Source organism: Ursus americanus, chromosome 24 (genome assembly GCF_024610735.1).
Source record: "Ursus americanus isolate L20-20 chromosome 24, mUrsAme1.1.p, whole genome shotgun sequence".
NCBI lineage: Eukaryota > Metazoa > Chordata > Mammalia > Carnivora > Ursidae > Ursus > Ursus americanus.
In genome coordinates, this window is record NC_142150.1 from 37613600 (window position 1) to 37640082 (window position 26483).

Below are 26483 nucleotides of genomic sequence, written 5' to 3' on the forward strand. Positions count from 1 at the left end.
TCCCGTCACATCTCTGAAATGGGCCTCTCAGGTAGGCAGAAGTGGGGGCCTAGAAGCTTCCTAAGAGAGCCGGGTCATCGCATTTGCAGCCAGCCAAACATGGGGCTGAAGCCAAACATGGGGCTGAAGAAGGGATATGTGAGTGTGTGTGAGTGTGAGCGTATGTCTTCTGAGGTCCCCAGGTAAAGGGACAGGTCAGAAGGGCATCGGTCTAGCCCACAGATCCTGAGAAAGACTGGGTGAGATGCCGACAGAGCTGGTGTTCAGGAAAGACTTGATGGGACTCTGGAGCCCAGCATCCTTACCGTGGCCCCAGTGACAAGGTGTGGTCCCTATGATAAGAGCCTTGCAGCAGAGACGCGTTCTCCTGGAGGGCTCTGGCCCCGGGGGCAGGAGGCTGGCTTTGAAGAACTCGGGCAAACTGGTTCCCGAGCATATACAAGGGCCCTGGCAGTGTGGGTACCACAGTGAAGACCTGGGACAGTGGACCCTCCACAGTGATCATGGGGTTCCCTTAGCGCTCACAGGCTGACGTCTGATCACGTGCCATAGGGGTCAGAGCTCTTTGCAAGCAACAGAAACTGATGTTAGCCAATGTAAGCAGAAGAGGAATTTATTAAAAGGAATTCAGAGCTCACAGAATCTTCAGGTGGACTTGAGAACAAAGCTTAGAGGCTACCCAGTCAAAAATGGGGGGCCAAATTTGTCCCATGAGCCTGGGCCCATGGCAACGGCCTGTCTCCCCCATCGCTGGGCACTGGACGCTGCTGTCCCTGCCCCCGCCCCCCAGCCTTGGAAGGGATTCTGCGCAGTCCGTTCTGCTCTGCGTCCCTCATTTCCGATTCCAAATGGGGGTGGGGGCTTCTGATGGGTGGCTCCCAGGTCCCATACCTGTACCCAGCTTGCAAAGGAAGCTGGGAACGTGAGCTCCCAACATTTTCACCCTGCACGGTAGGATGCACGGGTTCTGTTCTGTAGGGCAGTTGGGATTGTCCCACATAGGACGATGCTGAGAGGCTCAAGGACTTCAGATGTCCTTCACGACCAGGTTACCATCCAGACGAAGGGAATGAGCATTCGTGCAGGGCCTTCTACACCTGGTGGGGATGCTCCCAGCCTTTAAGGACCCTCTGTGAGACATGGGGAACAGATGCCCTTCCTCAACTTCCCTAACAGTACACCAATCTGCCAGGTCCCTGATGCAGATGGGGCCCCTAAGGTGGGGTTCCACTGGGCACGGCACCCCCTGCTCCCCTGTGAGCACAGCAGGTGTGCATTTCCCAGCCACATAGTCAGGAGCTGGTGTATCTGTAACTGAACTTAGCAAAGACATTCACCCATCGCTTTCCGGTCCAACTTCTTCAACCTCTTTGACTTTAAATTGTTCATTCCAGACTCAAATCCAATCAAGTCAGGAGTTCTGCCCCTCCTCCCTCTTACGTCCTTCTCCCCAGGCGGGTGCGGAGCTTGCTCTTGCGGGAGAGACATCTATCTATGTGGACTCCCCCTGAGATGTGTGATCTTCATGGATTTTGGTCAATCCACACGTGTCTTCCCAGAAGCAACTACGACCTTCTGACCTCTGGTTGCCAGGGTGACTCAAACAGCCCTCCAGCTGGACCACACATGGAGCCCCTCCAGGTTGATCAGCTGCTGTCAGCTCACCAAGTCCATCTCAGAGGGACAGAAACTTCTAGATGTTCTCCCTTGTGATACAGGGGTGTGTAGAGAATTCAGAGGAGGAACTAGCTCCCCTCGATTTCTACTCTATTGAAGCTTCTCCATACCGGCAGGGGGGCTTGTGGGAGGCTTCTTGCATTCTTAGGCCACATGTGGAAGGGACAGGTTCCCTCCATCCTGCTGTCCCCTATATGTACCTGGGATGTTTTTCATGCTGCCCTCGGCCTCGGCCCCGGGCAGGTGGCGCCTGACTCCTTTGCAGGTCATCCATCTGTAAGGTGCTCTGCTCTGCCCCTTCTCTCCCACCTACTGCTTGAGGCTTTATCTCTTTTTGGGTGGGATCTCGGCTTCTGTGATGACACACGCTTTCCCGCTCCAGGGCTTACATCATCAGCTCCCTTCTCTCCAAGTTCAAAGCCAAGCTTTTGGACCTTCAAAAAATATTTCTCTCTCTAAACCCAGGTCTTGCACGGCTGTAGGCCGAACTCTGGGTTTCAAAGCCTCTTTTGCAACTCAAAGCCAAGGATTTGACTCTTTGTTCTGAGTTTCCCTTGTAGAGCAGGGGGAATATAGGAAGCCAGCTTATGGGAATGGGTATGTTGAAAATTGTCTCCAGTGGAGCATCGGTCAATATCTCAGAATGACAATCCCCAGGTCCCGTATTACGCACTGAGACTGCCTGATCATTCTTCAAGAGAGGCTGCCTGCACCCATTTCAGGGCTGGGACGAAGGCGAAGGAAGGGAAGCCTTTTCCTAGGCACAAAATTCAGAGAAGTGCCGAAAAACTCAGCAATCAAGACACAATAGTTGAACCCCATTACTTAAAAGAAAATAAAAGTGAATGCAAAAAATTCACAATGAGCAAAATACGAACATTTTAAGTACAGACAGGTTGAGTACTGCTGATTTTTCCTTTTGCCAAAGGCTTCACTGTGGTTCATCATAGCACTGATCGCTGATCCTATCTTCGTTTACAATTTTAATATTTTGTTCATCATAGACTTTTTGCATTAATTTGGGTTTAAAAATATTGCATTAAACTGTTACTTATCTTGATTACTGAGGTGTTTTTTTGTTTTGTTTTGGGTTTTTTTGGCACTCCCTTAAATTTCAGCGGACAAGGTCCCTATCCCCATAGAGCTCGTGTCTTATAACAGGGGAAACAGTTTTCAATCAAGGAATTCACAGGTAATTATTTCTTTAATTGGAACTGGAATAAGCACTTCGAAGGAGAAATGTGGCAGCTTGAGAAGCTATAGTATGGCGGCTTGATGTGCCCTGGAGGATTCTGGAAGGATGCTCTGAGAGAGGAAAGTTTGAGCTGAAACCTTAAAGATGAGGAATGCGAGCCAAGTAGGGAAGGAAGAGGAGAACCCAGCATGGGTCTAGAGGTCCTGGAATAGAGAGAAGCTGGCACATTGGAGAAGCGGAGAGCAAGTGTGCTAGTCGGTCCAGGCTGATTCTGTAACAAACAGCCCTTAAGTCTAAATGGCTAAACATACTAAAAATGTAATTCTCGGGGCGCCTGGCTGGCTCTGTCGGTTAAGCATCTGCCTTCGGCTCAGGTCATGATCTCAGGGTCCTGGGATGGAGCCACACGTCAGGGTCCCTGCTTGGGGGCAGGGGGGAGACTGCTTGTCCCTCTCCCTTTGCTGCTCCCCCCGCTGGTGTTCGCTCTGTCTCTCTCTCACATAAATAAATAAAATCTTTCAAAAAATTGTATTTCTCATTCACCTCACCGTTTCATGTGGGTCAGGTCACTCATCTCGAAGTGGTGACGTGGGGATCGGGGTTTTTCCACCTTTAATACTTCAGAAAATCAAAGAGTAGAAGATTGTGTGTGGGTGTGGACCACTTCTGTCCGCCTCCACGGGCCGGTGCTCAATCCGGGTTCCACTCCATCGGCCTAGGAGAAGGAGTTGAGCTGACTGCTCAGGAAGAAGAAGTTGTGACCCTCAGCAGCCCCTGTCTCAGGGAAGGGGACCAGGCCAGGCCAGTGTTTGGCGGTCATGGTCGAGACCTGGGTCTGTAGTGTCTGAGCAGAGGATCCGGCCTGTCCTTGCCCACAGATGGAGGAATGTATTCATGTAAGAGCAGCTGCTAGCCATGAGCACTGTGGTTCCTTCCTGGGAGAAGGAGCTGTCATGCCCAGAACCCATTCGAATGGTCAGGTTCTTGTCTATGGCATGGAGGTGGGGCCTTCACTCTTTTGGCTTCTTTTGCTCCAGCTCTGATGTCCCTGGAAGGGACAAGGGAGAAGACTCACCTTTCAACAGACCTGGCAGGTCACTCTCGGGGCTCAGGTTCCAGGGCAATGTGATCCTCAGGGCATGTCTAGGCTCTCGTTTCGAAAGGGTCTGGGGGGCAGGTGGGCAGTGGCTGAGCTAGCCTCATGAATTTGGCTACCTAGTGAAGGGCCCTGGCGAATCATGGGTCAGAGACTGCCAGGAATTCACTAATAGGCAAACCCTGAGCCCAGATTACAGCCCTGGGGTGCCCCTGGATTTGGGGACCTTTTTGCTCTGCCTTCTTGAATCTGTTTGAGGGTCCTAGATTTGTCCTGTAGGTTCTAGGATGCCGCCAGTTGGCCAAACACGCTGAGCCCTGGGGCCTGGGATCAAAATCTCCAAGTAGGGCAGTCCTAGAAACCTTTTTGCTGTTTGCAGGATGGGGGCAAGCATTTAGACAACCTGAGTGGTTTCTCTAATTTCCCCCAGCCAAGAGAGACAATGAGACGTAGTAGGAGAAGCCCAGACGTTGCAATTGGATGGCCTGGCTTTGCCAATTCCCAGCTGGGCAACCTTGATTGAGCTGTTTCGCTGGATCTGTTTTCTCATCAGTCAAAGAAGGCGGATTTAGTATCTCCCTGGCAAGACTGTGCCAGGTGGAGGAGATAATCTACAGGTGCTAGTGAGTGATAACCAACATTTTCCTGTGGAAGAGAACCAAGGTGAGAGGGGTACGAGTTGCACAAATTCCTTCCCCAACACCCCGACACACACACACACACACACACACACACACACACACACACTTTCTTGCAGCAGCAGCCAAAGGGATCCTGTCCAAATATGTGTCAGATTGTTTGCCACTCCTCTGCCCAAAGTCTCCCAATGACCTCTCACCCAGAGCCAAAGCCAAAGCCAAAGCCAAAGCCAAAGCCAAAGCCAAAGCCAAAGCCAAACCCTCCACAAAGACCACAGCCCTGCTGAGGTCTGCCCCTCCTCACTAGCTGTCTCTGGCCTCGTCTGTAACCACGCTCCCCCCTTGCTCCCCAGGCTCCTTGCTGCTCCCCCCCTTCCCCACCCCACTCCTGCCCCAGGGTCATGGCACCGCCTCGCCCTCTGCCGGGAATGCATTTCCCCTTGACCTCTGTCTGCATGGTTTGCCCTCCTTCCCATCTTTTCTCCAAGGCCATCCTGTCAAGGTCTCCACTGCCAGTCTGTTTTAAATGGAGTCCTCCATCCTCCTCTCTCTCCCTTGCTTCATGTCCTGCATAGCCTGACTAGCCCCTGACAGACCATGCATATGCATTTTGTGGATTATCTCCACTCTCAGGGTTAGAAGTTCTAGAAAGTCAGGAGGTTCAGTCTATAATGTTCACAATCACAGCAAACCCCAGTGCCCACGCATACAAGTAGGGGCTTCTTCTTTGTTGAATGAATACCTGAATGGAGGCAAGGACTCAAGCGGGGGGAGGAGAGGTCAGGGGAGTGAGCCGTGAAGGACACATGCTCAATGTCCTTTTTCTCCAAATGAGGGAGCTGGACTAGACCCCAGGAGATCATGAACCCCTGGGAATTGCACACATTAATGGTGAGTTCCTGCCACCACGCATTGTTGTGGGATGAGGGTCCCTAACTTCTCGCAGACATTTAACAGAGCTCAGCGTCGTCCCTGCTCCGTGTTTCATGGTTGGATCTAATAGTCTCAAATCCTTGCTAAGAACCTACGACGCTGACATTCCATGACCTTCCTCCAGTCACAGCAGCCCCAGTGGTCCTGGCCCCAGAGAGGGGAATGGGAGCCAGAGGGGACCTTGGCAGGGTCAGCGCGGTGGGGAAGGACACCGGAGGGCACAAAGGAGATTTTTGTATTACTACACGTGCTGCCTTCGTCTTTTTATTTAGAAGAACATAGATGTATGGCAAGTATGACAAAATGTGAACAATTGTCAACGCTGGGTACTGGGCACAGGGCTGTTTATCACGGAGAGCTTTGTACTTTTTCTGTATTTCAAAAATTTATTTAAAAAAAAACCCCACAGAGTTGGGGGTGGGCGGGGCAGTTAGAGCTCGTGATGAGGCATAGAGAAGCCAATTCTGGAGGCCTGAGGGACCCGCACTTTTAGGCATTTTCCCGGTGTGTGTGTGGGTGTGTGGGCAGAGGGGACGCCCCGGGTCTGAGCCCATCCCCGGAGCTGTCGGAGCCCTTTCTTCCCGCCCCCCTGCTCCCCCTTCCCAGGTCTCAGTTTCCTGCCTTCCTGGGGAGTAGGGAAAGGCTGAGAGGCCCCGTGCTGGGGGTGAAGCTAATTCATTAGTGACGCTCGGCAAGGACCGGGCGCCTGCAGTGCCCGCGTGATTCATCGGCATGATTGCCCCGCTCCCAGCCTGCGTGGGCCCCGAACGCCAGCACATTCTACCTTTACCCACTGAGAAGGGCCTGGTGGGAGGTGAAGGTACATGATCTACCCAGAGCAAGAAAAAGACTCCGAGGGAAAAGAGGGCTGGTCCCCTGTGCCCTTGAACCCAGGGAGCTCTGCCAGGCGGGTGCTGGATCTGCAGGGGCTCCTGAGGCTCCTGCCATGCCCGCAGAGCCCAAGGGGGCTGCCTGGTGCTGGAGCATGAGGCGGGGGGTGGGGGCAGTGGCGGGGCTTCCTCCTCTACAGCGAATGTTCCCTTGGGGAAACTGTTTGGGGGGCAGCAGGGGGGTGAGGGGGAGGTGCTCATCTTCTTCCCCGGCAGCCTGGCTGGGTTTTCTCCAGCTTTTTGGTCTCTTCCAAAAAGTTCTCCCAAATGAGTATTAGAGAGAGTTGGATTGGAGCTTAGATGAAGTCCAGAAGGAGATCAGAACCCTCTTACACCCCAGGTCTTCTGTGCGGACCCCACTTACTTGCTGCCTGAGTGCCCTGCCTCGGCTCAGAGGACAGCCTTCGTTTTGTGAGGGCCCCTCCCAGGACAGGGGTCCGTGGCTGGGTTCCCGGCTCACAGAGATACCTGCCTCTGACTCCCATCACCTGTTCAGCCCACGCCTTTTCATCCCTCTATCTGACAAACATATATTGCGCATCTGAGCAAAAGAAACCAGGAGCAAAAAAAGAAAAAAAAAAGTAGGCACTGAGTAATCTCATTTATATGAAATTCAAGTACAGGCAAAACTGATCCGTGATGATACAGGTCACACTCATGGTTGCCTCTGGGAGGCGGGGGATTGACTGAAAGAGGCTCAGGGGAACTCTGAGTGATGGAAATATTACATGGCTGTTTACATTTGTCAAAACTTATCAAACTGTGTACTTACCATCTCAGCATTTCATGGTATGTAAGGTTTGTTTCCATTGTAAAAGTGTTGAATTTTTTCATCGAATACCTACTATGTGCCAGACATGGTGCCTGCAGGGAAGGAGATAAACCTGTCTGCCCCGGGAGCTGCCATTCCAGCATACGAGTGGTTCTCATGCTCTCCTGGCATTGGCCACTGCTCTCTGCCCCTGGGCTGGCCTCCCTCTCTGCCTGCAGTGGGGTTGGGGACGGTGGGTCAAAGATCAGGGTGTGTGGGCAGGGGGGCACAGGGTGAGTGACAGGTCCACACCAGCCAGGTTCAAGAGGAGGCATCCAGCCTGTAGACGCTGCTGCCTGGATGTAACTTCTACTCGCTGCGTGACCCTAATCTGGTTCCCTAACCCCTCTCAGGCCACTTTCCTCATCTTTCACATGGGGACTAATGATGCTTGCAGTTTTCACAGCAGAATTAGAGGCTCCGTGGTGAGAAAATTCATTGTTTCTATATATTGGTGTGGCACACGATTCAGAGCACAAATCCCAGCCACTCACCAACGCGGGGACCCTGGGCAAGTTACCCTGCTCAAGTCAAACCCCTCAGAGCCTCAGTTTCTCCACCTGTAACTCTGGGGTAATGAGGGTAGCAACCTCAGACGTGTTGCAAGGATTCAGGGCAATGCTCTTAGTCTAGCGCTGGGCACATGGCAGGCTCGGAGTAAATGGGAGCGAGTGTTTCTGCCAAGAGCTCTGGCAGGAGGGCTCTGAATGGGAGGGAAGAAGGCAGGGGCACACAGCTGTTGGTGGGAGCATGCGCAAGAGAGTTACAGAAGGACAGTGGTCATCCCTGGTGGTGCTCAAAGGGTCTCACGTGTCCCGGTCCTCTGCCCACCGCAGCCACACACAGACCTCGAACGTAGCTGGAGGGACAAGGCAGGAGACTGGAGCGTGAGCGCACCAACAAGGAACCTGTAGGGCAATGGGGGCGGGGGATGGGGGCGGAGCCAAGTCCCGGTGCCCACAAAGCCTCAGATGTGACCCGCCCTGAAGTGCCAGAAAGTAACACAGCTCCAAGTTACCATCCTAAAGTGAGAACGGGCGCAAGCCGTTGGCGATGAATAGCCGGCGGCGATGAATAGCCGGCATTGACCGCGCCCCTCAGTCCCTCCCCGAGAGCCACTCGGCCAGAGTCCCAGGTCGGGAGCCAGGTTTTCTAGGTCCTCGGTTCCTTCTGATTTGCTGCTTCGGGTCCACACAACCGCTCACCAAACGGCTCGTAGTGCTGGAGGTGTAGACAGCGTCGGACGTCGAGTCGGTGTTGGCACCATATCCGGCTTTCGGGGCGCGGATCTTGGGTTCCCTCGGCGTGCGCCGGCTCCCGGGGCGGGTCGCCTGGGCCGGCGGGGGGCGGGCCCGGGCGCCGGGACCCCGCTCGGGTGGCACCTCGGCCCCGCCCCGCCCCGCCCCCCCTCCGCCTCATTGGCAGCAGCACACGCGTCGGGGGTTGCCAGGGCGACGGGTCTCGGAGCCGCAAGTCAGCGCGAACCCGAGCCAGTCGGCCTCCGGCGGAGGGAGCGGGGGAGGCCGGAGGGCGGGCGGCGGCGCGCGGCGGCGGGGCCCCGAGCGGGCGCCTCCTCCCGGCCCGGCCCGGCCCCCCTCCCCGCGCAGGGACAGGCCGGGGCGGGGGGCCCCGGAGCCGGCGCGGCCTCGGCCCCGTCGGGGAGGCCCGGGGGCGGCCAGGGCGGGGCGATGCCGGGAGGCGGAGGCGGCGGTGGCGGCGGCGGCGGCGGCGGCCCCGGCCGGGGCCCGTGACCATGGGCATCGCCGAGTCCACGCCGGACGAGCTGCCGTCGGACGCGGAGGAGCAGTTGCGCAGCGGCGAGCAGCAACTGGAGCTGAGCGGGAGGCGGCTACGGCGGCTGCCCAGCGCTGTGTGCGCGCTGAGCCGCCTGCAGAAGCTCTACGTGAGCGGCACCGGGCTGCGCGAGCTGCCCGAGGAGATCGAGGAGCTGCGCGAGCTGCGCATCCTGGCGCTCGACTTCAACAAGCTCGAGCGCCTGCCCGACGGCCTGTGTCGCCTGCCGCGCCTCACGCGCCTCTACCTGGGCGGCAACCGGCTGCTGGCGCTGCCCGCGGACTTCGCGCAGCTGCAGAGCCTGCGCTGCCTCTGGATCGAGGGCAACTTCCTGCGGCGCTTCCCGCGGCCGCTGCTGCGCCTGGTGGCGCTGCAGTCGCTGCAGATGGGCGACAACCGGCTGCGCGCGCTGCCCGCCGAGCTGCCGCGCATGACGGGCCTGCGCGGCCTGTGGCTCTACGGCAACCGCTTCGAGGAGTTCCCGCCCGCGCTGCTGCGCATGGGCCGCCTGCACATCCTCGACCTGGACCGCAACCGCCTGGGCGGCTTCCCCGACCTGCACCCGCTGCGCGCGCTGCGCGTCTTCTCCTACGACCACAACCCGGTCACTGGGCCCCCGCGCGTCGCCGACACCGTCTTCCTCGTGGGCGAGGGCGCCGTCGAGCGCATGGCCGAGCGCGACGAGCCCACGCCCCGGCCGCCGCCCCGGCGCCCAGCTCGGGCCTTTGAGGATGAGGAGGAAGAAGACCTACTCATAGGGGGCGGTGGCCCCCGGGCTCTGGGGCCCCCCGGGGGCAGCCTCCCCGCCCTGGAAGCCGCTCCAGGACTGGGTACCTGAGCCTAAGCTCTGGGTGATGGACTTCGGCCATTCCGGGAGGAGAGGCTCTGGGAAGGTCTGTGGGAACGGCAGACCCCTACCTTGGGGCAGTGGGGGGGGGGGCACTTTGGGCGAGCTGTAGGGACAGGCAGGCCTGGGGGCCATCTGCACATACTCCTGGTTGGTAAGCAACCTGCCACCTGCCTGGTCTCTGGGCAGTCCTCAGACGGGGAAGTCCTGGCTCAGTCTAGTCCCCTCTGGCTCTGTCCAGCCCGACAGAGTCACTGACAGCACAGGGGAGATGCTCTGTGCACGGAATCACCACCTCTGGCTGAGTCTGGATGCCCCGGGTGCCACACCAGCCCTCCTCCTCCTGGAGTTTCGATCTCCTAGACCCACCCTTCCTGGTGCAGGAGCTGCTACCTCTGGGGTGGACCACACGCCTATGGGAGCCGGAACTGTCCTTGGAGGAGGGCCTGGGCCATGCGCCAGTGCCCAGGACAGAAGTGGGAAAGTGGGATTGGGGCCCTAACACCGAAGCTGCCCTTGCCCCTCCACTGGGGCCCATCGCACATACCTCCCTCCCCAGGCCCCCCTAAAACTTGCATGGGGGAGGGGGCGCTTAGAAGGCAGGGTCTCCACCCCCGCCTTTGATTCTGTTCTGTTCTCTCGGCTTGTGCCTGGAATCTCGCTGGGAGAAGAGAGCTCTCTCTCCCTTCCCCACAGCCTGAGCCTTCCAGCTGTCCAGTTTGAAAAGAAGCCACTGTGCCTCTAGGGCCTCCTGCACGGAGGAGAGAGGCTCTCTGCCCTGGGAGGCCGCTCCAGAGCCTCTCCCACTGCCTGCACTCTCCATTCCCTTAAATGGGCACAGCCAGGGTAGCTGGCACGGCGTGGGGCATGGGACAAGCACTGTGTGCCTCCACTCCGCCACCAGGGACGGCCTCAGGGGGTGAGGAGTGGGGTGTCGCTCTGCGATTCCCAGGGCCAGATCTTTCCCATCCAAGCAATAACGGAAGGAGGGGGCCAGGGCCGGGGACACTCAGGGACACCATCAGGGGCAGGGGCCCCATATGGTAGTGTTTTCTTTAGGAAGAAAAAAAAAAACCTGGCTGTAAACATAAATTATATTTCTTGGAGAAAGAATGTGCATTTCCCACATGCCTGTTTATTTATAAGCCCTGGGAGCGCTGGGTCCCATGGCCGCGGGGAACCCGGGCTCCCTCTGGCCCTGTGGTCTTGTGCATGTGCGCCAGCCCTGCGTTAGGCAGGCTGTGGCCCACAGTTGTGTCCTGTCTGGGGACCAAGTGCCGTCCTCTGTTACAAATGGCTTTGGCTGCTCGAGGCTGGGCTCCTGTCTTGCTCTCGCTCACTCTGCCCGCCAGGAACCCCTCTCACCCCATCTTCTGTCCTTTCCAGCTTGCTCTGTAGGTCCCGGCTCTTAATATAATTTGAATCCCCCTCAAGCTTGGCTGACCTTTCTCTCTTCTTTCACTGGTACTAACCCCCCTCCCCATGTATCTATTCTTCCCTCCTTCCATATCCCTCACTCCGTTTTCCTTTTTCTTGCTCTCTCCCTCTTTATCTCTTTTTTACTCAGTCATGGTATTACTTTCTCCCCTCATTGTTCAGGAAAAAAAGGAAAGATTTAAAGAGAACCTCATAAAGCCTCAAGCCTAGAGACCCATCTCCCATGAGAAGATGCTGCCAGGCCACTATCACCGTGGCAACAGGGCTGATGGCATACAAGGCCCAAAGGTCAGGTCCGGCCCAGCAGCTCTGTTGGTCACTGGGCTGGGCCTGGGTTAGAGGGAGGCTTGGGATGGATCTGGGAGCCGTCGTCTTGTAAGTGAGAGAGAAGGCCTTGAATGGACAGAAGGAGCGGGTGGGTGGGGAAGATTGGAGGCTGCCTGCTGCTCCAGAAGGATGAGGGGTCTGGGGCTTGGCTGCCCCTGCTCCCCTGGTTGAAGCTCTGAAGTGGGCCTTTCTGGTGTCTGGGAACTTGGAGGAAGGAATTTGAAATCTCAAGACCACTCGAGGTAGGAACCACAGCCGACCAGAGACTGTCCTCTTGCTCCATGATTCAGACCAGGTCATACAGGAAACAGCCCTGGGGCCAGAATCAGAAGGCATGGGTTCCAGTCCTAGTTCTGCTATTGGCCAAGTGAGTTGGAGCACGTCGTGGTCCCCTGGGCCTTGGTTTCCCCATCTGCACACACGGTGTGGGGTTTATTTGGATGCGATGTTACAGCTCAGAATTCCATGCAACCCCCTGTTTCTCTACCTTCCTTCGTGCAAATCTTAGACGTAGGGGAAGTTGGGGTGTGGGAGGAGACACGGTCACCCTGGAATAACCGATGGCCCCCATAGCCCAGATTTCCTTCCTCTCATTAGTGTGTTTCCCTGCACCTCTTCCCCTGCTGCACCTGCCTGAGAACTCGAGGTGAGGCGAATGCCCCATGTGTACCCCCGGGGCCGTGTCCAGGCATAGAGGGCCCCCTGCCTTTCTACACCGTCAAACATGGCACCCTTCTCCATGGCCACTCACCAGCCAAGCAGGGGCTGCCAAGGCTGAGTTTCTCTCCAGGGAGAGGAAGAACCTGTTGGAGCCCAGTTCTTGGCTTTGCTACTAGCTTCCTCCACCACCAGGAACCAGTTCCTCTTGGGAAATGAGACAGTTTGGTTAAAGTGGGTGCGGATTCTTGCCTTGAGAGCACTAGCAAGGGTCTGGGTCTCCATCTGGAAATGGAGAGACCAGGGTAGGAAGGGGGCCATTGCCAAGGGCAGCTGGGCATCACAGATCCCCTCAGTGCTGAAGAGAGCACGGTATTGGGAGTCCTAGCTCACCCCCCACCTAATTGCCTGTGACTTCTCCCTTGGCCTTGGGGGAGCAGGGGGGAGGGGAGAAGACTTTGGAGGGGCCTTTGTAACAGCGGCCATGTCTGCAGCGCCCTGGCTGGTGCGGGGCTGTCAGCGGTGGGTGAGCCTTGAGGGGAGCACACCAAGGAAGCTCTCCAAGAGCTGTATATGTGCCAAGGGGTCAGGGATCCGAGCCGGAGGCCAGGCAGTGGTGACCGTGATGACAAGTGAGCAAAGGGCATGGAGGGCTAAGGGTCAAGCCTCATCCCTGGGGCTCGGGCCCCTAACCCAGTGCTGAATCCACACCACAGGAGATCCCCACTGTTCTAAGCAGATGGTCATGTCTCTGTGTGGAATGGGTGGGACCCTGTCCTCTCCCAGAGCCTCCCTGTAGCCAGACCTGGCCAGCAGAGCGGCAGAGATGCATGCGCGTGTGTGTGCATGCACGCATGCACACGAGTGTGCCCTTTTTAAACGTTGTTACCGTCATCCCCTGCTTCCCACCCACCCTCTAGAGCTTGGGAGAGCAGAACACAGTGCTTGGGAACTGGGGGCCCTGCCCAGAAGCACCTCCCTGCCTCCAATGCCACCACACTGGCTTGCTCAGCCACCTGTCCCAAAGCTTCCTGAAGACACCCGGGCACTCTGGTTCTGAGGATGGACATTTATTAGCACACCTGGGCGTGCCACACAAAACATGTATTCCAGACAGGGGTCCCTGCCCAGGGGGGGCTTACAATCTAAACAAGACACAACGCACACACACATACACACATACACAGGACACAGACACAAGGAGCGGGGCATCTTCATGGGACACGGATGGTCAGGGGAGCCACGGGCTGGGGCGCACAGCATGTTCAAGCGTTGTCCTTTCGTTGTCTTTGTGGGGGAGGGAGAAGAGAGCAGGACGTGGCCCAGGATGGCCTTCAGGAAAGCAGTAGCGTCCGGGAGGGACTTGCGTGGGGAAGAGCACACCAGAGGACAGGGGTCCCGGGCGCGGGGAGAGACGGGCAAATCTCTTGGTGAAGGCAAGGATGTGGGGAGAGCCAACAAGGTGAAGGCGGGCTAACCAGGCAAAAAGTCCAGGAGGAGCCCCTGAGCTCCGCGCAAGGGTCTGCCGCGTCTGCCAGGCTGAGGGGTCCTGCTTTCGGGCCCAGCTTTCCAGAGAGATCTTGAACAGAAGTTCTGGCAAGGCATGCTCTGCAGGCTACTTACCTGACCTTAGGGGTCCCTCTAATCTCTGGGACAGAGATCAGAAGCCAAAAGAAGAAAATCAGCTTTTCTAATGGGACACTGAAGTCAGGTAGGCAGAAATTCAGGGGGCGGAAGGGGGCAGGGCAGGCAGCTTTAGGTGGCTTCTTGGTGTCGCGCAGGGAAGCAGTTGCCCACCCCTGGTGCTGGGGTACAGGGACGCGGTGGCCCCCTTCACTCAGGAGGGGGGCAAGGCCAGCGGGTGGACACACGCTAACAGAGGCGCTCTTGTTCCAGAGGCAGCACCTTCCTTCTGAAGTACCCTGAGAGCGGCCAGGCCTCGGCTTCCCCCGGGCTGTGTGTGTGGAGGGAAGGGAATGGGCTGGGATGGTTATTGCTCTTTTGTGAACTAAGGACACTGGTCCTGGGGAAGGAAGTCACTTGCCCGGGGACCACGGTGGCTGGAGAAGAAAGACACTAGGGCCCAGTTTCCTCAGACTGGGACTGGCCATGGCCTCTTTTGAGTTGGAAAGACTCTTGTAATCCTAAAGGACTAAATCGGAAAAGGGTGGAGAGAGGCCAAAGATCCAGCCAACAGACCTGGAGCTCTTTCCCGGTCCCCGCAAGGACCAGGAAGAAGACGCTGGTCCGAAACCATGACGGGCCAGCCAGCATTCAGGGGGTGGTAGGCAAGGTGGAAGATCCCGCTTTGGATTGTCTGACCCGCCTTGGAGGGTGGTGACGGTCCCCTGGGAACCGAAGGAGGTAATGCTGGGCTGGCTGAGCTAGAGGGTCTCAAGGAGACTCCACTCCCGACGAGCCTCGCTTCAGCGGGAAGTATGGCTGCTCTCCTGCTTTCTGGGCAGCTGGTGGGTTCATAGTTTAGATCTGAGGAGGGGCTGGAAGCTCAGGGAGAGCCTCATCACCAGTGAAGCCAAATCCCAAAGGTGACAAGGGGAGACTCAAACCCAGGCTCCCCAACCCCCTCGCCCTGCTGCCTCTTCCCCTGGGAGGTGAGGTAGGGCTGGGACCCACGGAGGAAACAGCCGAGGCCCTACTTTGTCACGATCCTTTATTTATCAGAACGGGCCCTGCCACAGAAAGCAGGGCCCATTCCCACAAAAATATGATTTTGCAAAGAGGAAATCTTGCTGGCTTAGAGGGTGCGTGTAGTGGAAAAATTTTGGATGGTTCTTTTTTCCTTTTTTTTTTCCTTCAGTTTTTCTTCACTTCTCTTTGCTGCAATTTTTTTTCTTGTGATAGTGGGTTTCTGTCTGTCTGTCTCCCTCTCTCTTTTTTTTTTTTATTAAATAAAACACTTGCACTCAAGGACTCCAATACAATACAAACAGTGGCCACCAACCCCACCCCTGGGGCCCCAGCTGGGCAGGGGGCTCTGGGGGCCCCCTCGGCTTTTTTTTTTGTGGCTGTTTTCCTTGTCCCTTCCCTGGCGTCTGGCGCCAGGGGGCAGGTGCGGGGTCCTGTGGCAGGTGGGATTTGTACAGCGGTTACGTAGGGAGAGGGTCACAAGAGACGATACCTGAACAAGATAACAACTAAGTCTAGGGTGCCCACAAAGATGGCAGATGACGCTCATGAAGGGACCTGGGACACAGTAGAGAAGAGATAGATGGGCCCAGGCCGGCCTCGGCTATCCTGGAGACTCTACAGGGGGAGGGGCAGGCGGGCCTTGCTTTCAGGCTACAGTAATAATACTTTGCTCCCGGGTAGCACCCTCACAGTCCTTCTGCCTCAGCCCCAGGTCAGGCGACGGTGGCCTCACAACCTCCCCGATGAGGTAGGTGAAGTATTATTACCATCATTTTACAGATGGGGAAACTGAGGCCCCGGGAGTGTGGGTGATCTGCCCAAGGTCCTGGGATGGTGGTGGGGCTTCTGTGCCCTCCCCCCCATCCTCACGTTCCCCCATTCCCTGTTTGTTCTCCTCTAGCCCTAGCTCACCCCTGCCCTCACCGCATGCCACGTGCCTCCTCCTGTGCCAGCCCACTGGACCCTTGGCTCACCACTTGCCAACCCTCCCCGGCCTCCCTGCTGCGTATTCGGGGATTGGGAAAACCCAGGCAGGGTTCGCTAGTATGCCTGGGTGGGTCAGATTGGGAACAGACTCCGCCCCAAGATGCTCTCTGCATACGATTGGCTAAGAGCCCCGTGGGTGGGGCCCGGGGAAAAAACGACGCAGTTGCCCCGCCCACTCATTGCAGGTTGGTTTGATCCCGGAAGGCTCCGCAACAGGAAGGGGACACGGGGGCGGGGCTGGCACCACGTGGAGGAGGGGTACAGGATCTGAGGGAGGGTTGGAGGAGGACAGATCCCTCGCCTTTCAAGGCTTCCCACAAAACCCTCTGATCACTTCCTTCGGAGTTGCTGCCCTCCCGTCCCACCACCGGGGGCTGGTCCCCAGCCCGCCCAACAAGGACCCTGAAGTTGGGGCAGGCCCCCAATTTTAAGCAAAGCTACAATACAGAAAAACTGGGATTTACAAGAAATGTGGGTGACTATTTGCTTTACAAGAGCACTCCTCGACGTACAAACTGATTCACCTACTCAGTATGATATTCCTCCAGATCCTGGGGGAGGGGATGGGGGCAGGGGTGTGAGATCCAATGTAATAAATTTTGATACGGGCAGCTCAAGGGGCAGCCTACTGAAGGAAAATGGCTCCCCAATTCCCATGCTTTTGCCATGCTCTGTAAGTGGGGACCCTACCCAGAGTCCCCCTTTGGGGTCAGGTCCCTCTCGGGGTAGAACTGTGGTCCCAGGACGCCACCACAGGCGTGGTGTCCGGGCGCCACCTGGCGGCCTGTGCTGGGAATGTCAGGCCCAGGCTGGCGGACCCCTGGACTTGAGACTGTCCGCAGCTGTCTTGTATCAGGACCCTCGCGGGGCTGAGCAGGCTTAAGCGGGAATCATCCCGGAATCTGCTGTCTCCAAGGGGAGGCCAGTTCTAGTCTCTGCAGCAGCTGAGGCAGAGAAGCCACAGCTGCTTTGTGGGGCAATCTCAGAGCTTTCAGGATCTGAACTTTTCCCTGCTTCCTCTGCCTGGACTGAAAGGGGCAGAAAGGGCTGCTCTGAGGGACTGGGAGCGGTGGGGAAAGAAGGCTGGGCCGGAGACTCCGACCTTGAATGGAAGGGAAGGTCTACGAGCTTGGGGATAGAGGGGTAACAGAGGTCTGCACAGACAGGGAAGGAACCTGGGAAGCATGGAGAATATTGCCAGCTTGGCTGGGATCTGAGATCTGGGAAGGCTGCAGGTGTCTGGGTGATGGGAAGAGAGCTAGTGGGAGCTTGCGACCCTGGAGAAGGAAGGGAGGGGAGTCTGGTGGAATGTGATACACGCAGTAGGTGCCTAAAAGGTGTGAAATGATGTTCCAGAGATGAAGTCGCTCAGCAAGGAGCTCCTGGAGAACTCTGAGCAGAGCAGGGCCAGGGGTGGGGGCGGCAGGAGGTAGCCCAGTTCTCAGCCTGGCTCTCGTGTCTGCTCTTTTCTCCCCCACCCCACATTTTCCCTCTCACCCCTCATCTGCCTCTCCTTGCCCACCCCCGGCTCTGTGCCTTGACCTCTCTCGGCCTCCTGCCCTACCTCACTTTATGAAAGCCTGCCCTCTCTGCACGGCCGGCCCCAGAGGGACAGGGTGAGAGTGCCCCCACCCCCATACACACACGCACGCACGCACACACGCACACACGGTGGACGTGACGCCAAGTACACGGGCTGCAGCTCCAGGACCCTGGAGCGGGCTATATACTATCCTTGGCATTCAGGGCCCAGCCGGCACCTGAAACTGCTCCCGGATGGGCCTCTCCTGGCTGGGCCGGGGCCAAACGCCTCGGCCTTCCCTCTCCTGGGCCCACATTGGGAGCTGGGGAGAGGGCGGCTTCTCTCCACTCCAGGCACTGCCTTAAAGAAAACGGGGGACCGTGCCCACCTGGCGGGTCTCTGGAGGGATCTGCCCGTCTGCCTGTCCGGCCTTCACGCTCTCCCCTACTTCTTTAGTATCAGCAAGTCAGGAAGGAAAGGGGCAAAGCAGGAAAATGGCTCCCAGAGCCCCTCCCCCAGAGCTGGACCGGTGGAGGATGAGGCTGGTACTTCCTAGAAACGGGGCCCAACTGACTCCTGGGACCCCTCCCTGGCCAAGCCCTCAGGGTCCTCCCCTCACCTATGGCGGGGGGCCAGGCCGGGCATTGTGCATAAAGTGGTGAGGGCATGATGGGGACCCGGGCCCTCGGCCCCCTGGGCCTCCCATGGCTGCCCTTAGGCCTTCAGCTGGTGCCACTGGGCCACCGGCTGCCGGGGACGGGCAATCATGTCCTTCCAGTGCTTCACCTCCCCGGGCCCGCTCTTCCAGGACAGGTAGATCTGAGGAGAGAGGGAAGAGCACCGCATCAGTGACACTCTTGGAGGCCTCGTCCCCTGCCCCCACCAGGGGGTGACGCTCCGTCTCCTCAGTGGCGCCCTAAGGTCATGATCCTGGGGACCAAGGGGCCTCCACCTACAGTGACAGCCTACCCTCAGAGGCTCCCCCTCCTTCCTCCCCGCCAGCCTGACCTATTTTCCTCGCCGTGCCTCCCTCTGGGAGCCTGGGCATGCCTGGCCCTTCCCAATCAGACTCCTGACCTGTTTTGCGGTGGGGGTGGAGGCCGTTGGTCCCCTGCCCTTCCCTGCCCTGTTGGCTACTGTCCACCTCTTCTCACTTTTGATAGCTCCTACCTCCTCGTCACTTACTGCACACCAAGCACGGAGGTCAGGGCTTCATACCCACGGGTCACCAAATCCTTACCCATGGGCAGGTATGCTATCCCCATTTTACAGACGGAGATACAAAGGTGCAGAGGGCGAAGAGACTCACCCAGAGTCATGGAATTTATAAGTGGCACAGGGGAATGTACATCTAGGCCTTTCCGGCTCTGTACTACCAGCCCGACCCTGCTGGCTTCTGCTTTAGCGGCTTCGCGGCCCCGTGGAGCTGTGTGCTTGGACCCCAGCCGTGTGACTGGAGGCTGGTTAGACGCCTCGGGCTCCCTAAGCGACCCAGGCCGAAGTGAAAACCAATCCTCCTTCACCTTGGCTCAGTCAGCAGAAGGTAGGAAGGTTTCAGCAGGAGCTATAATTGTTTCTCAAGAACGCCCAACTCCAAAAGGCTAAGCTTCCAAGGCGCTTCGAATTAGATACGGTTACTTGGCCTGAGCTCGTCAAGGAGGGGGCTCAGGAGGCCGCAGGCCTGCTCGGAACACAGGGTCCTGCTAGGATCTGGGTGACGCTGCCCTGCGGAACAGTGCCACTGGTGGCCACAGGTTGGCTGGCGATGTCCCCGGGGCCTTGCTTTGAGGTCAGCTGCTTCCCTTAGGGGCCCAGGTCACTCCTCATTTACCCCATACAGGCCTGTGCCCTCGGTGATGCATATTCTTTCCTCCCGTGCTCCTGGCATCTGCCCTTCCCCTCCACCTGCCCTCATCACTGGCTTCCTGCACTGCTCCTGGTCAAAGCTCTGCGCTCCGATGGACAAACATGCCCTTCGTAGGAAAGCTTCAAAAATAACGTTTATTATAATGGCGGCTAACACATACACTGTAAGCACTGTGCTAAGCATCTCGCCCATGTTGTCTTATTTCATCTCAGCACACTGTGAGGTTAGGACTGTCTTACTTCCATTGTGGAAATGAAATGGGGCTCAGATAGGTCATGGCTGTCAAGAGTGGGGCTGGGCCCAGGCCATCCGATTCCCAAGCCCAAACTCTCAAAACAAAACCATAAACGAACACAGGGATAGACATTTCAAAGTAGAGAAACTGAAGGGTTTATGTCACAGAATCACATCCTGGAAAAACTCAAGGCCAGGCATGGATTGTTTTGGTGAGTCTATGATGAGAAGAGGTTACTTTCTACAAGGAGAACATCCACAGATCTCAGGCAGTTCTCACACTACCCTGTGAAGGGCTGTAGGGTTGGTACTATTAGCTCCATTTTACCAACGGGGACACTGGAGGTCAGAGAGATGAGTGACTTGCCCGAGGTCACACAGCTACTTAGCAGCACAGGAGGTGGGAACTGAAGCCAGGTCTTTGGAGTATGACTGTGGCTCCCGACTCTGCTCCACAGAGCTCATCCTCTGAAGATGGGACCTGGGTGACATTGCTCTGAGGTCCTTACCCTGCCTGAGGGTCCTGTCCAGAACACTCCCTTTTGGGGACCCAAGCCACATCTTTCTCCCACTTTCTCTTTTCCCTGCCCTTCCAGTGGTCTGTCCTGAGCTGACCAACCCACAGTAGGACACTTAGGGAAGATTTTGTACTATCGCCTCATGTTTAGCTGAAATGGAAGCCCAGAGAGGGGAGGGGACTGGCCCAGCCCTGAGCTCACCCACTACCCCTGCTGCTGCTTGAGAGGACAGGCGTGTCTCCCCACCCACCAGGCCCCTACCTTGCCAATAACGTCGTTGCGGCTAAGCTTGTCCTTGTCCATGACAGTGATGATGATGGTGGTCTCCCTCAGCTTCTCCGTGGGGATATCAAAGGCAAAAGACTCGTTGAAGATGGGGTTCAGGTTCCTCTTCATCGTCACTGTCTTCTTCTTCTCTACCCGCTTGTCCTTGTACATCAGCCACACCTTCACGTAGGGGTCTGGGGGATGGGTAGAAGAAGGGTCAGTGCGGGGGCTCCCCAGGATCCCCTTCCCGCTGCAGGAGTGGCAGCTGGGGCGGGAGGGGCTGTATGCTTTCCCCAGAGGGTGAGGAAAGCCCCAAACAACGAGAGGGATCCGGGGGACCAGTGGATGGATGAACTGGAAGGGACCTTGGCCATCACCTAGTGCCCGATTATGAACACAAATAAGGAAACTGAGACCCACAGAGGCCAGGTATTGCCCGAGGTCACGGACAAGAAGTGTCCGAGCTGGTGCTGGAGCCCAGGTCTCCCACCACAGTGCTCCCCTTCTCCCTGATTCTGGTCAGGACAGAGTCCAAGATGAATCAGACCCTGAGGGTGCTCCAAAGGGGGGGGCCACCTAGGGCTCTAGGGTAGCAGAGTTGAAACCAGAGGTGGGGTGAGAGGGTCAGGGGCGAGTGCTGCAGCTCAAACCCTGCTCTCCACACCCAGCGTGACCGTTGTGTTCCCAGAACCTCCCCGGTCCATCCACCCTTGTGTTGAGAAGCCCCAGCACCTGATGTGCCCCCGATGTCCATGGCTTTGAGGTTCCGGGCTTTGATGATGTTCACGATGATGGAGTTGGCCGAGGGGTTGTAGCAGAGAGACAAGAGCAGCTCCCCTCGGCTCCCCTGGGAAGGAAAGGTTGGGAGTGAGCCTGGGCTGTGGGGAGAGGTGTCCCCCCCACTTGCCTCGGCTCCCCTGGGAGGGAGAACAGGAGCGGTGTGGGGACTAAGGGAGAAGGGACAGTTAAGAGAGCTCTCTGGCTGGCCCCACTGCTTCAGGGCCCTCCCTGCCCCGGCCTGGTGCTCATCCACCCCCATCTGTCACCTCTGTCGCACCAGGTGTCCCCTCACCTGGCAGTTCTGTGCACCGCCCCCCCCTTTGGGTCCCCTGCTCTCCAAACAGATGCCAGGTCCTTTACCACAGCTCAGGCAGCTCCCCCCAGGGGCCAAGCACTGGTGCGAGACCAAGGGTGGGCACTCTGCTCCCCCAAGTGCACATCTGCCCTTTCCCCACCACCCTCCTGACGTTCCCAAGCTTGCAGGGGGACTAGACCAGATCTGCCGGCCCTGACCTGCCAGCACCCCCGAGCCAGGGACCCACAAGTGGGGCCTTACACTCCCATCGCTGCATGGCTTCAGATCCTTCCAGAAGGTCTGCATCTGGGTCAGGTCCACCTTGTTGAGAGGGATGGACACCTCCCCAATGGGGTCATTGCGGCTGAAGCGGTCGTAGTCCAGGACCTGGAGGTAGAGGGTCCTCTGCACCACCTTCTCGTAGGGGAAGCCTGGCGGACAGACAGCAGGGGTGAGGAGCCAGGCAGAGGGGCTTCTCGTAGGGGAAGCCTGGCGGACAGACATCACGGGAGAGGAGCGGGACAGAGGGGAAGCACAGGGCAGGCTGGGTCTGGCCACCAGAAAGCCAGCCCCAGGAGGCCTCGGGTGGAGGGGAGGGGCAAAGACACAGAACTGGGGTGGACGCGTGTCCCCAGACACCACGCTTCCCCCTGCAGTGATCAGCCTGTCCTCCCTGTTCTTCAACGGATCCTGAAAGCTGTTCCCTCCTCCATGGCCGCCTCCCTCATTCCAGCCGCTGGCGCATTCTACCTAGACCGTCACCAGAGTTTCCAAACCACCCCCCTGCTTGCACGCCTTCTCCGACCGTCCATTGTCAACACAGCAGAGTGATCCCTTAAAAATAGAAATTGCATCACGACACTCTCCTGCTTAAAGCCTTTCAGTGGCTCCCAGTGCACTTAGAGTAAAAGCCGCGTGCCCTGCCTTGGCTTCGAGTCCTTCAGTACAATCTGGCCCGCTGTCCTTTCCTGACCCCCTCTGCGAGCGCTCTCCACTCAGTGATGGGCTCCAGCCACACCAGCTTCCTTCCCTGCGTTCCAGCACCCGGTGTCTCCTGCCCAGTGGCACCTCCGTCCCCTGCCTTGGCCGAAACAGGTCTCAGCTTTCCTCCCTGACATCCCCAGTGGGGTCAGATCCCCTGTTCTAGATTCCAGCACTTTCTTTTCACATCATGCATGTAACAGAGACGCATCTGTTTCCTTGGGCCTGACTCCCACCAGCCTGGGATTTCCAGCAAGGCATTTCTGTCCTCATGCACTGGATCCCAGCATCCAACACTGTTTCTGGCACGTAGTAGGCACTCGATAAATACTTGTTTAAGTGAATCAATACTTGAAAGGATGAATAAATGGTAGGCAAATGGCCTGATGGAGCAGCAAGAGTGTGCTGGGGCGGGCAGAGGTGAGGGGGAGCCAGGGGAGGGAGCCCGAGGAAGGGCTGAAGCCAGAGTCATTGGGCCTGGGGAGGCTTGGTCGGGGGGGGGCCAGCCTGGGAGGTGCAGGGGGTGCAGGTCAGCCTGGAGGCCTGAGGTGGTGAGATCCTGAACCACGGTGTGATCACGAAAGAGAGAGGACACCCAACGCCTTAGCCTGGCTGGTGGAGAAGATGCGGGGAGAGGAAGAGCTCTGGAGGGTTCTAGCACTTTCAGCCAGACTCTAGAAGCACAACTGCTTCTGACAGGAGCAGGTGTGTTGGAAGAGTAAGTCCTGTGGTCCCCAAACCCCCAGCCCCTGAATTCCTTCAGGGCTTCCTCCTCCCACCCAAGGGGGCTACATCTTGCTCATCTCGGAGTCCCCCCCAGGGACCCGCCCAGGTGACCTTTGCCATCGACTCAGGTGAAATGGTTCTGGAAACGTTGGAGGCTCCAAGAGGTCCCTACCCCAGAGTCAGCTCTCTTCAACAGCAGAGAAGGGAGTCTCTTATTTGGCAAACGCCTATTCATCCGTCGGAACCCATCCTGAATGGCCCCTATGCTGGGGAATATTTCCCAGCACCATCAAGGGGCGCGGATAGTGGGTTCCCACAGCATCTGCCATGCAGAGTATGGCTTGGTTATCTACACACCTATGTCCTCCATTCGATCAGGAATGCCTTGAGGGCCAAATGGTGCCTTGGTCTTTTCTGCACCCCCAGTACCCAGGACAGTGCCTAGCCCATCGTTGGTGCTGGATAAATGTCTGCAGAAGAGACCAGGGGTTTGAAGGTCTGCCCATAAATCTCGCCCCACCAGCTGGCCTCAGAGCCCTCCAGAGAGCCTCGCCTCGCCCTGATTGCCCCAACTCTAAACTGGCCGCCACACTGAACTGGGAAGGAGAAGGGTCCTCCCCTCCCCACGCACAAGCACGCACTAGCTCACCCTCCACGATTCATCTGAGGTGAGCTGGCTGTCACCTTGCAGAAGGGGTGGGGTTTCAAATGACTGGGACACCAGGTGGGGAAGATTCCCTGGGGTGCACACTGAAAATTCTGGAGCACCGAGGCAGCTGGCGGTTGGAGTCGTAGGAATTTATTCTCACTGGCTGAAACGTGTGAGGAAAGGATAATGGCTTCTCTAAGTGGAGTCCAGGCACCAAAAAGGCTTGGGACAGAAATGGCTCCCTGAACACAGCCAGCTTCCTGGTTACCTTGGCTCCTCAGAGATAAGAGATAAAGATGGCCTTCAGAGGGGTTCTGCAGGAAAGAAGAAGGGCACCTGCCTCCGTGGCCTCTAGGAACCGGGGGCATGGTTCAGAGCTGCTGTTCCCATGTGTCTGGATGTGGGGGAGGCGGTGTGGGGGGAACAGACCGAGCGTATTGAACAAACTGATATAAAGGGTTTTCTGGGTATTTTAAGTGCTTTCACAATTTACTGATTTAGTTGTCCTTGCTATTACTCTCTTTGTTTTACAGATGAAGAAACCACGGCCTAGAGAAGTTCAGGAACTTGCCCTGGTCACACAGCCGGAAAGGGGCGGAGCTGGGTTTCGAACCGACAGCCTGGGCCATACCACTGCACTAGTCCCGGCGCTCCGCCTCCGGGTTCTGCACACGCCTCCCTCCCCGCCTGCCTGCCTGCCCTCCTCAGGGGGAGTCCTGCCTCTGAGCTGAAGCCCCAGGGGCCACCTCGCTTGGCTCCTCGGCCTCTGGCTCTGGTCCCGCTCCAGTAGGCCCTGTCACCTGATCCCAGCCAGACAGAAAATGCTTCAGGTTAGCTGGGCGCAGACACGGCCTGTGTGGGTGAGTGCCAGCAGCCACGCGTGTGTGTGTGTGTGCGCGCGTGTGTGTGTGTGTGTGCGCGCGTGTGTGTGTGTGTGTTGGCGCGTGTACCCACGTGTGCCCCTGGGCAGGGGCGGGGGGGGGGCGGAGACGGGACTCTGGGGGCGGGGCGGGGGCAGCACCGGCCTCACCTTCGAAGAGGAAGGTCTCGTTCCAGTGCGGGTTCAGGTTCTTCCGCTTCACCTTGGTCTCCAGCTTGTGCTTCTTGTCTGGCAGCAGGTAGATCTTGACGAAGGGGTCGCTGGTGCCGCTGAAGTCCTTGGCTGGCAGCTCCTGGGCCTTCATGATCTTCACGGTGAGCGTGGACTCCTGGAAGTTGTAGCCCACGCTGAACTGGATCCGGCCCAGGTTCTCCCGGCTGCAGCCCTCGTGGGCCTCGTCCTCCTCGGAGCCTGGGGAGAGCTGGGGGTGGGGGAGAGGCCGGCAGGGTTGGGGCGGGTTCTGGGGGGCCCCCACCACAGCCCAGCACACTTAGGAAGCCTCCCTGGGCCTGAAGCCAAGTCCAGCCGCTGAGAGCACGCTCTCCCTCTGGTCACCGCATGGGGCTGGTTGTGGCCCATCTCACTCACACTCACATCTGGGCGAGCATCGTCAGGTCCCACAGGAGGGGCAGATACAGGACAGCTCCTGTCCCCCCAAACCCACAGCAGTGTGCACCCTACTCCCCAGTCTCTCCTGGAAGCCCTGGGTCTGCCCACTGACCATGCCCCAAGCTCCACCCCACACTGCTTTGCCCCCGCCTGGCTGCATCGGTGTACCCAGGTCCTGAGCTCCCCCTCCTGCTTTCCTGCCTTCCGCAGCCCAGCGGGGCTCACTGTGAAATCGTAACAGCCCCGGCTCCAGAACAGATGAGGGAGATTGTTCGCATCTCCAAAGAGTTTACCAGGATATTTCTTTGGCAAGTGACTCTCTGGGGTTCCGAGGAGGATGTGATTTACGAAATGAGAGAGGCGAGTTTTCAGCAGCAACATCTAATTTGTGTAAGGCATAAATTCACGCGGGGATGCTAAAAATACAGGTTCCCAGGCCCGGTCCCCAGAGAGCCTGATTGGAGAGGGCCTGGCAACAGAATTGTTCAGAAAGCGCCTGAGCTCACTCTGCAGCGCACCGGGCCTGGGCTGAGGACTGCCGGGAGGAAGGGCCCCCGCCTGCATTCAGCCCCCACCTCCCAGCGGCAAGCCCTGGGAACCTGTATGTTCCCGCATAGGACATACACGTGGAGGGTGGTGTGGGTGTCCCCTTCCCAAGCTGATGCTGAAAAACTCAGGGGAGTTAATTTGGGGGAGGGTCTTCCAGCCAAATCTCAGCTGTGGCCGCTCATGGGAATACCTGGGAATTCTCCCGGCTGCCTGGGCCCCACCCCAGACCCAGGGGTCCAAGTGGCCCAGGCAGCGTCCCTCTCTCGGAAAGCTCCTCGGGGGACTGGATGAGAGCCCGAGTAGGGACTCGTGGTACCACATTTAGGACGACACTGCTGGCCCAGTTTCTCTCCCCACTTCCCCTGCAGGAGGCTTCCCTGTGACCCCTCCTTCCTCCTAGGAAGCGGCCCCGGGCTCTGAAATACTACATAATACAGATAAGAAGAATATATATAGGGTGCACCTACCATGGCGGAAGACTCTTACATCACCTTCTGACTGAATCCTGACAACAGCTGGGCGAGGCAGTTATCACCACTCCCTAGCTGAGGAGACTGGCTCAGAGAGGTTAAGTCACACAGCCAAGATTGCACAGCATTATGGACCCTCTCTGACTTGAAAGCCCACTCTTTCTACCAAAGCAGGCTCACATCCCTGGGCAATTTTGA

The 26483-nt window shown here is 57.7% G+C and overlaps 2 protein-coding genes across 5 annotated transcripts in view; one reads left to right on the top strand and one right to left on the bottom strand.

Moving 5' to 3' along the window:
* The first annotated feature begins 8960 nt into the window (after positions 1-8960).
* LRRC10B (leucine rich repeat containing 10B) lies at positions 8961-11303 on the top strand. Its single transcript, XM_045787110.2, has one exon. It carries the CDS (start codon positions 8994-8996, stop codon positions 9870-9872), a length of 879 nt encoding a protein of 292 aa, XP_045643066.1. The 5' UTR covers positions 8961-8993; the 3' UTR covers positions 9873-11303.
* A 2048-nt stretch (positions 11304-13351) lies between these two features.
* SYT7 (synaptotagmin 7) overlaps positions 13352-26483 on the bottom strand; it is a 62465-nt gene continuing 49333 nt past the window's right edge. For all 4 annotated transcript variants that reach the window (XM_045786820.2, XM_045786819.2, XM_087854943.1 and 1 more), the window contains 5 exons: positions 24808-25078; positions 21683-21852; positions 21079-21193; positions 20341-20540; positions 13352-18279 (listed from right to left, as the gene is read on the bottom strand). In XM_045786820.2, coding sequence (XP_045642776.1) covers positions 18175-18279; positions 20341-20540; positions 21079-21193; positions 21683-21852; positions 24808-25078 — 861 coding nt within the window. In that variant the 3' untranslated portion in view covers positions 13352-18174. The remainder of the gene's footprint in view (positions 18280-20340; positions 20541-21078; positions 21194-21682; positions 21853-24807; positions 25079-26483) is intronic.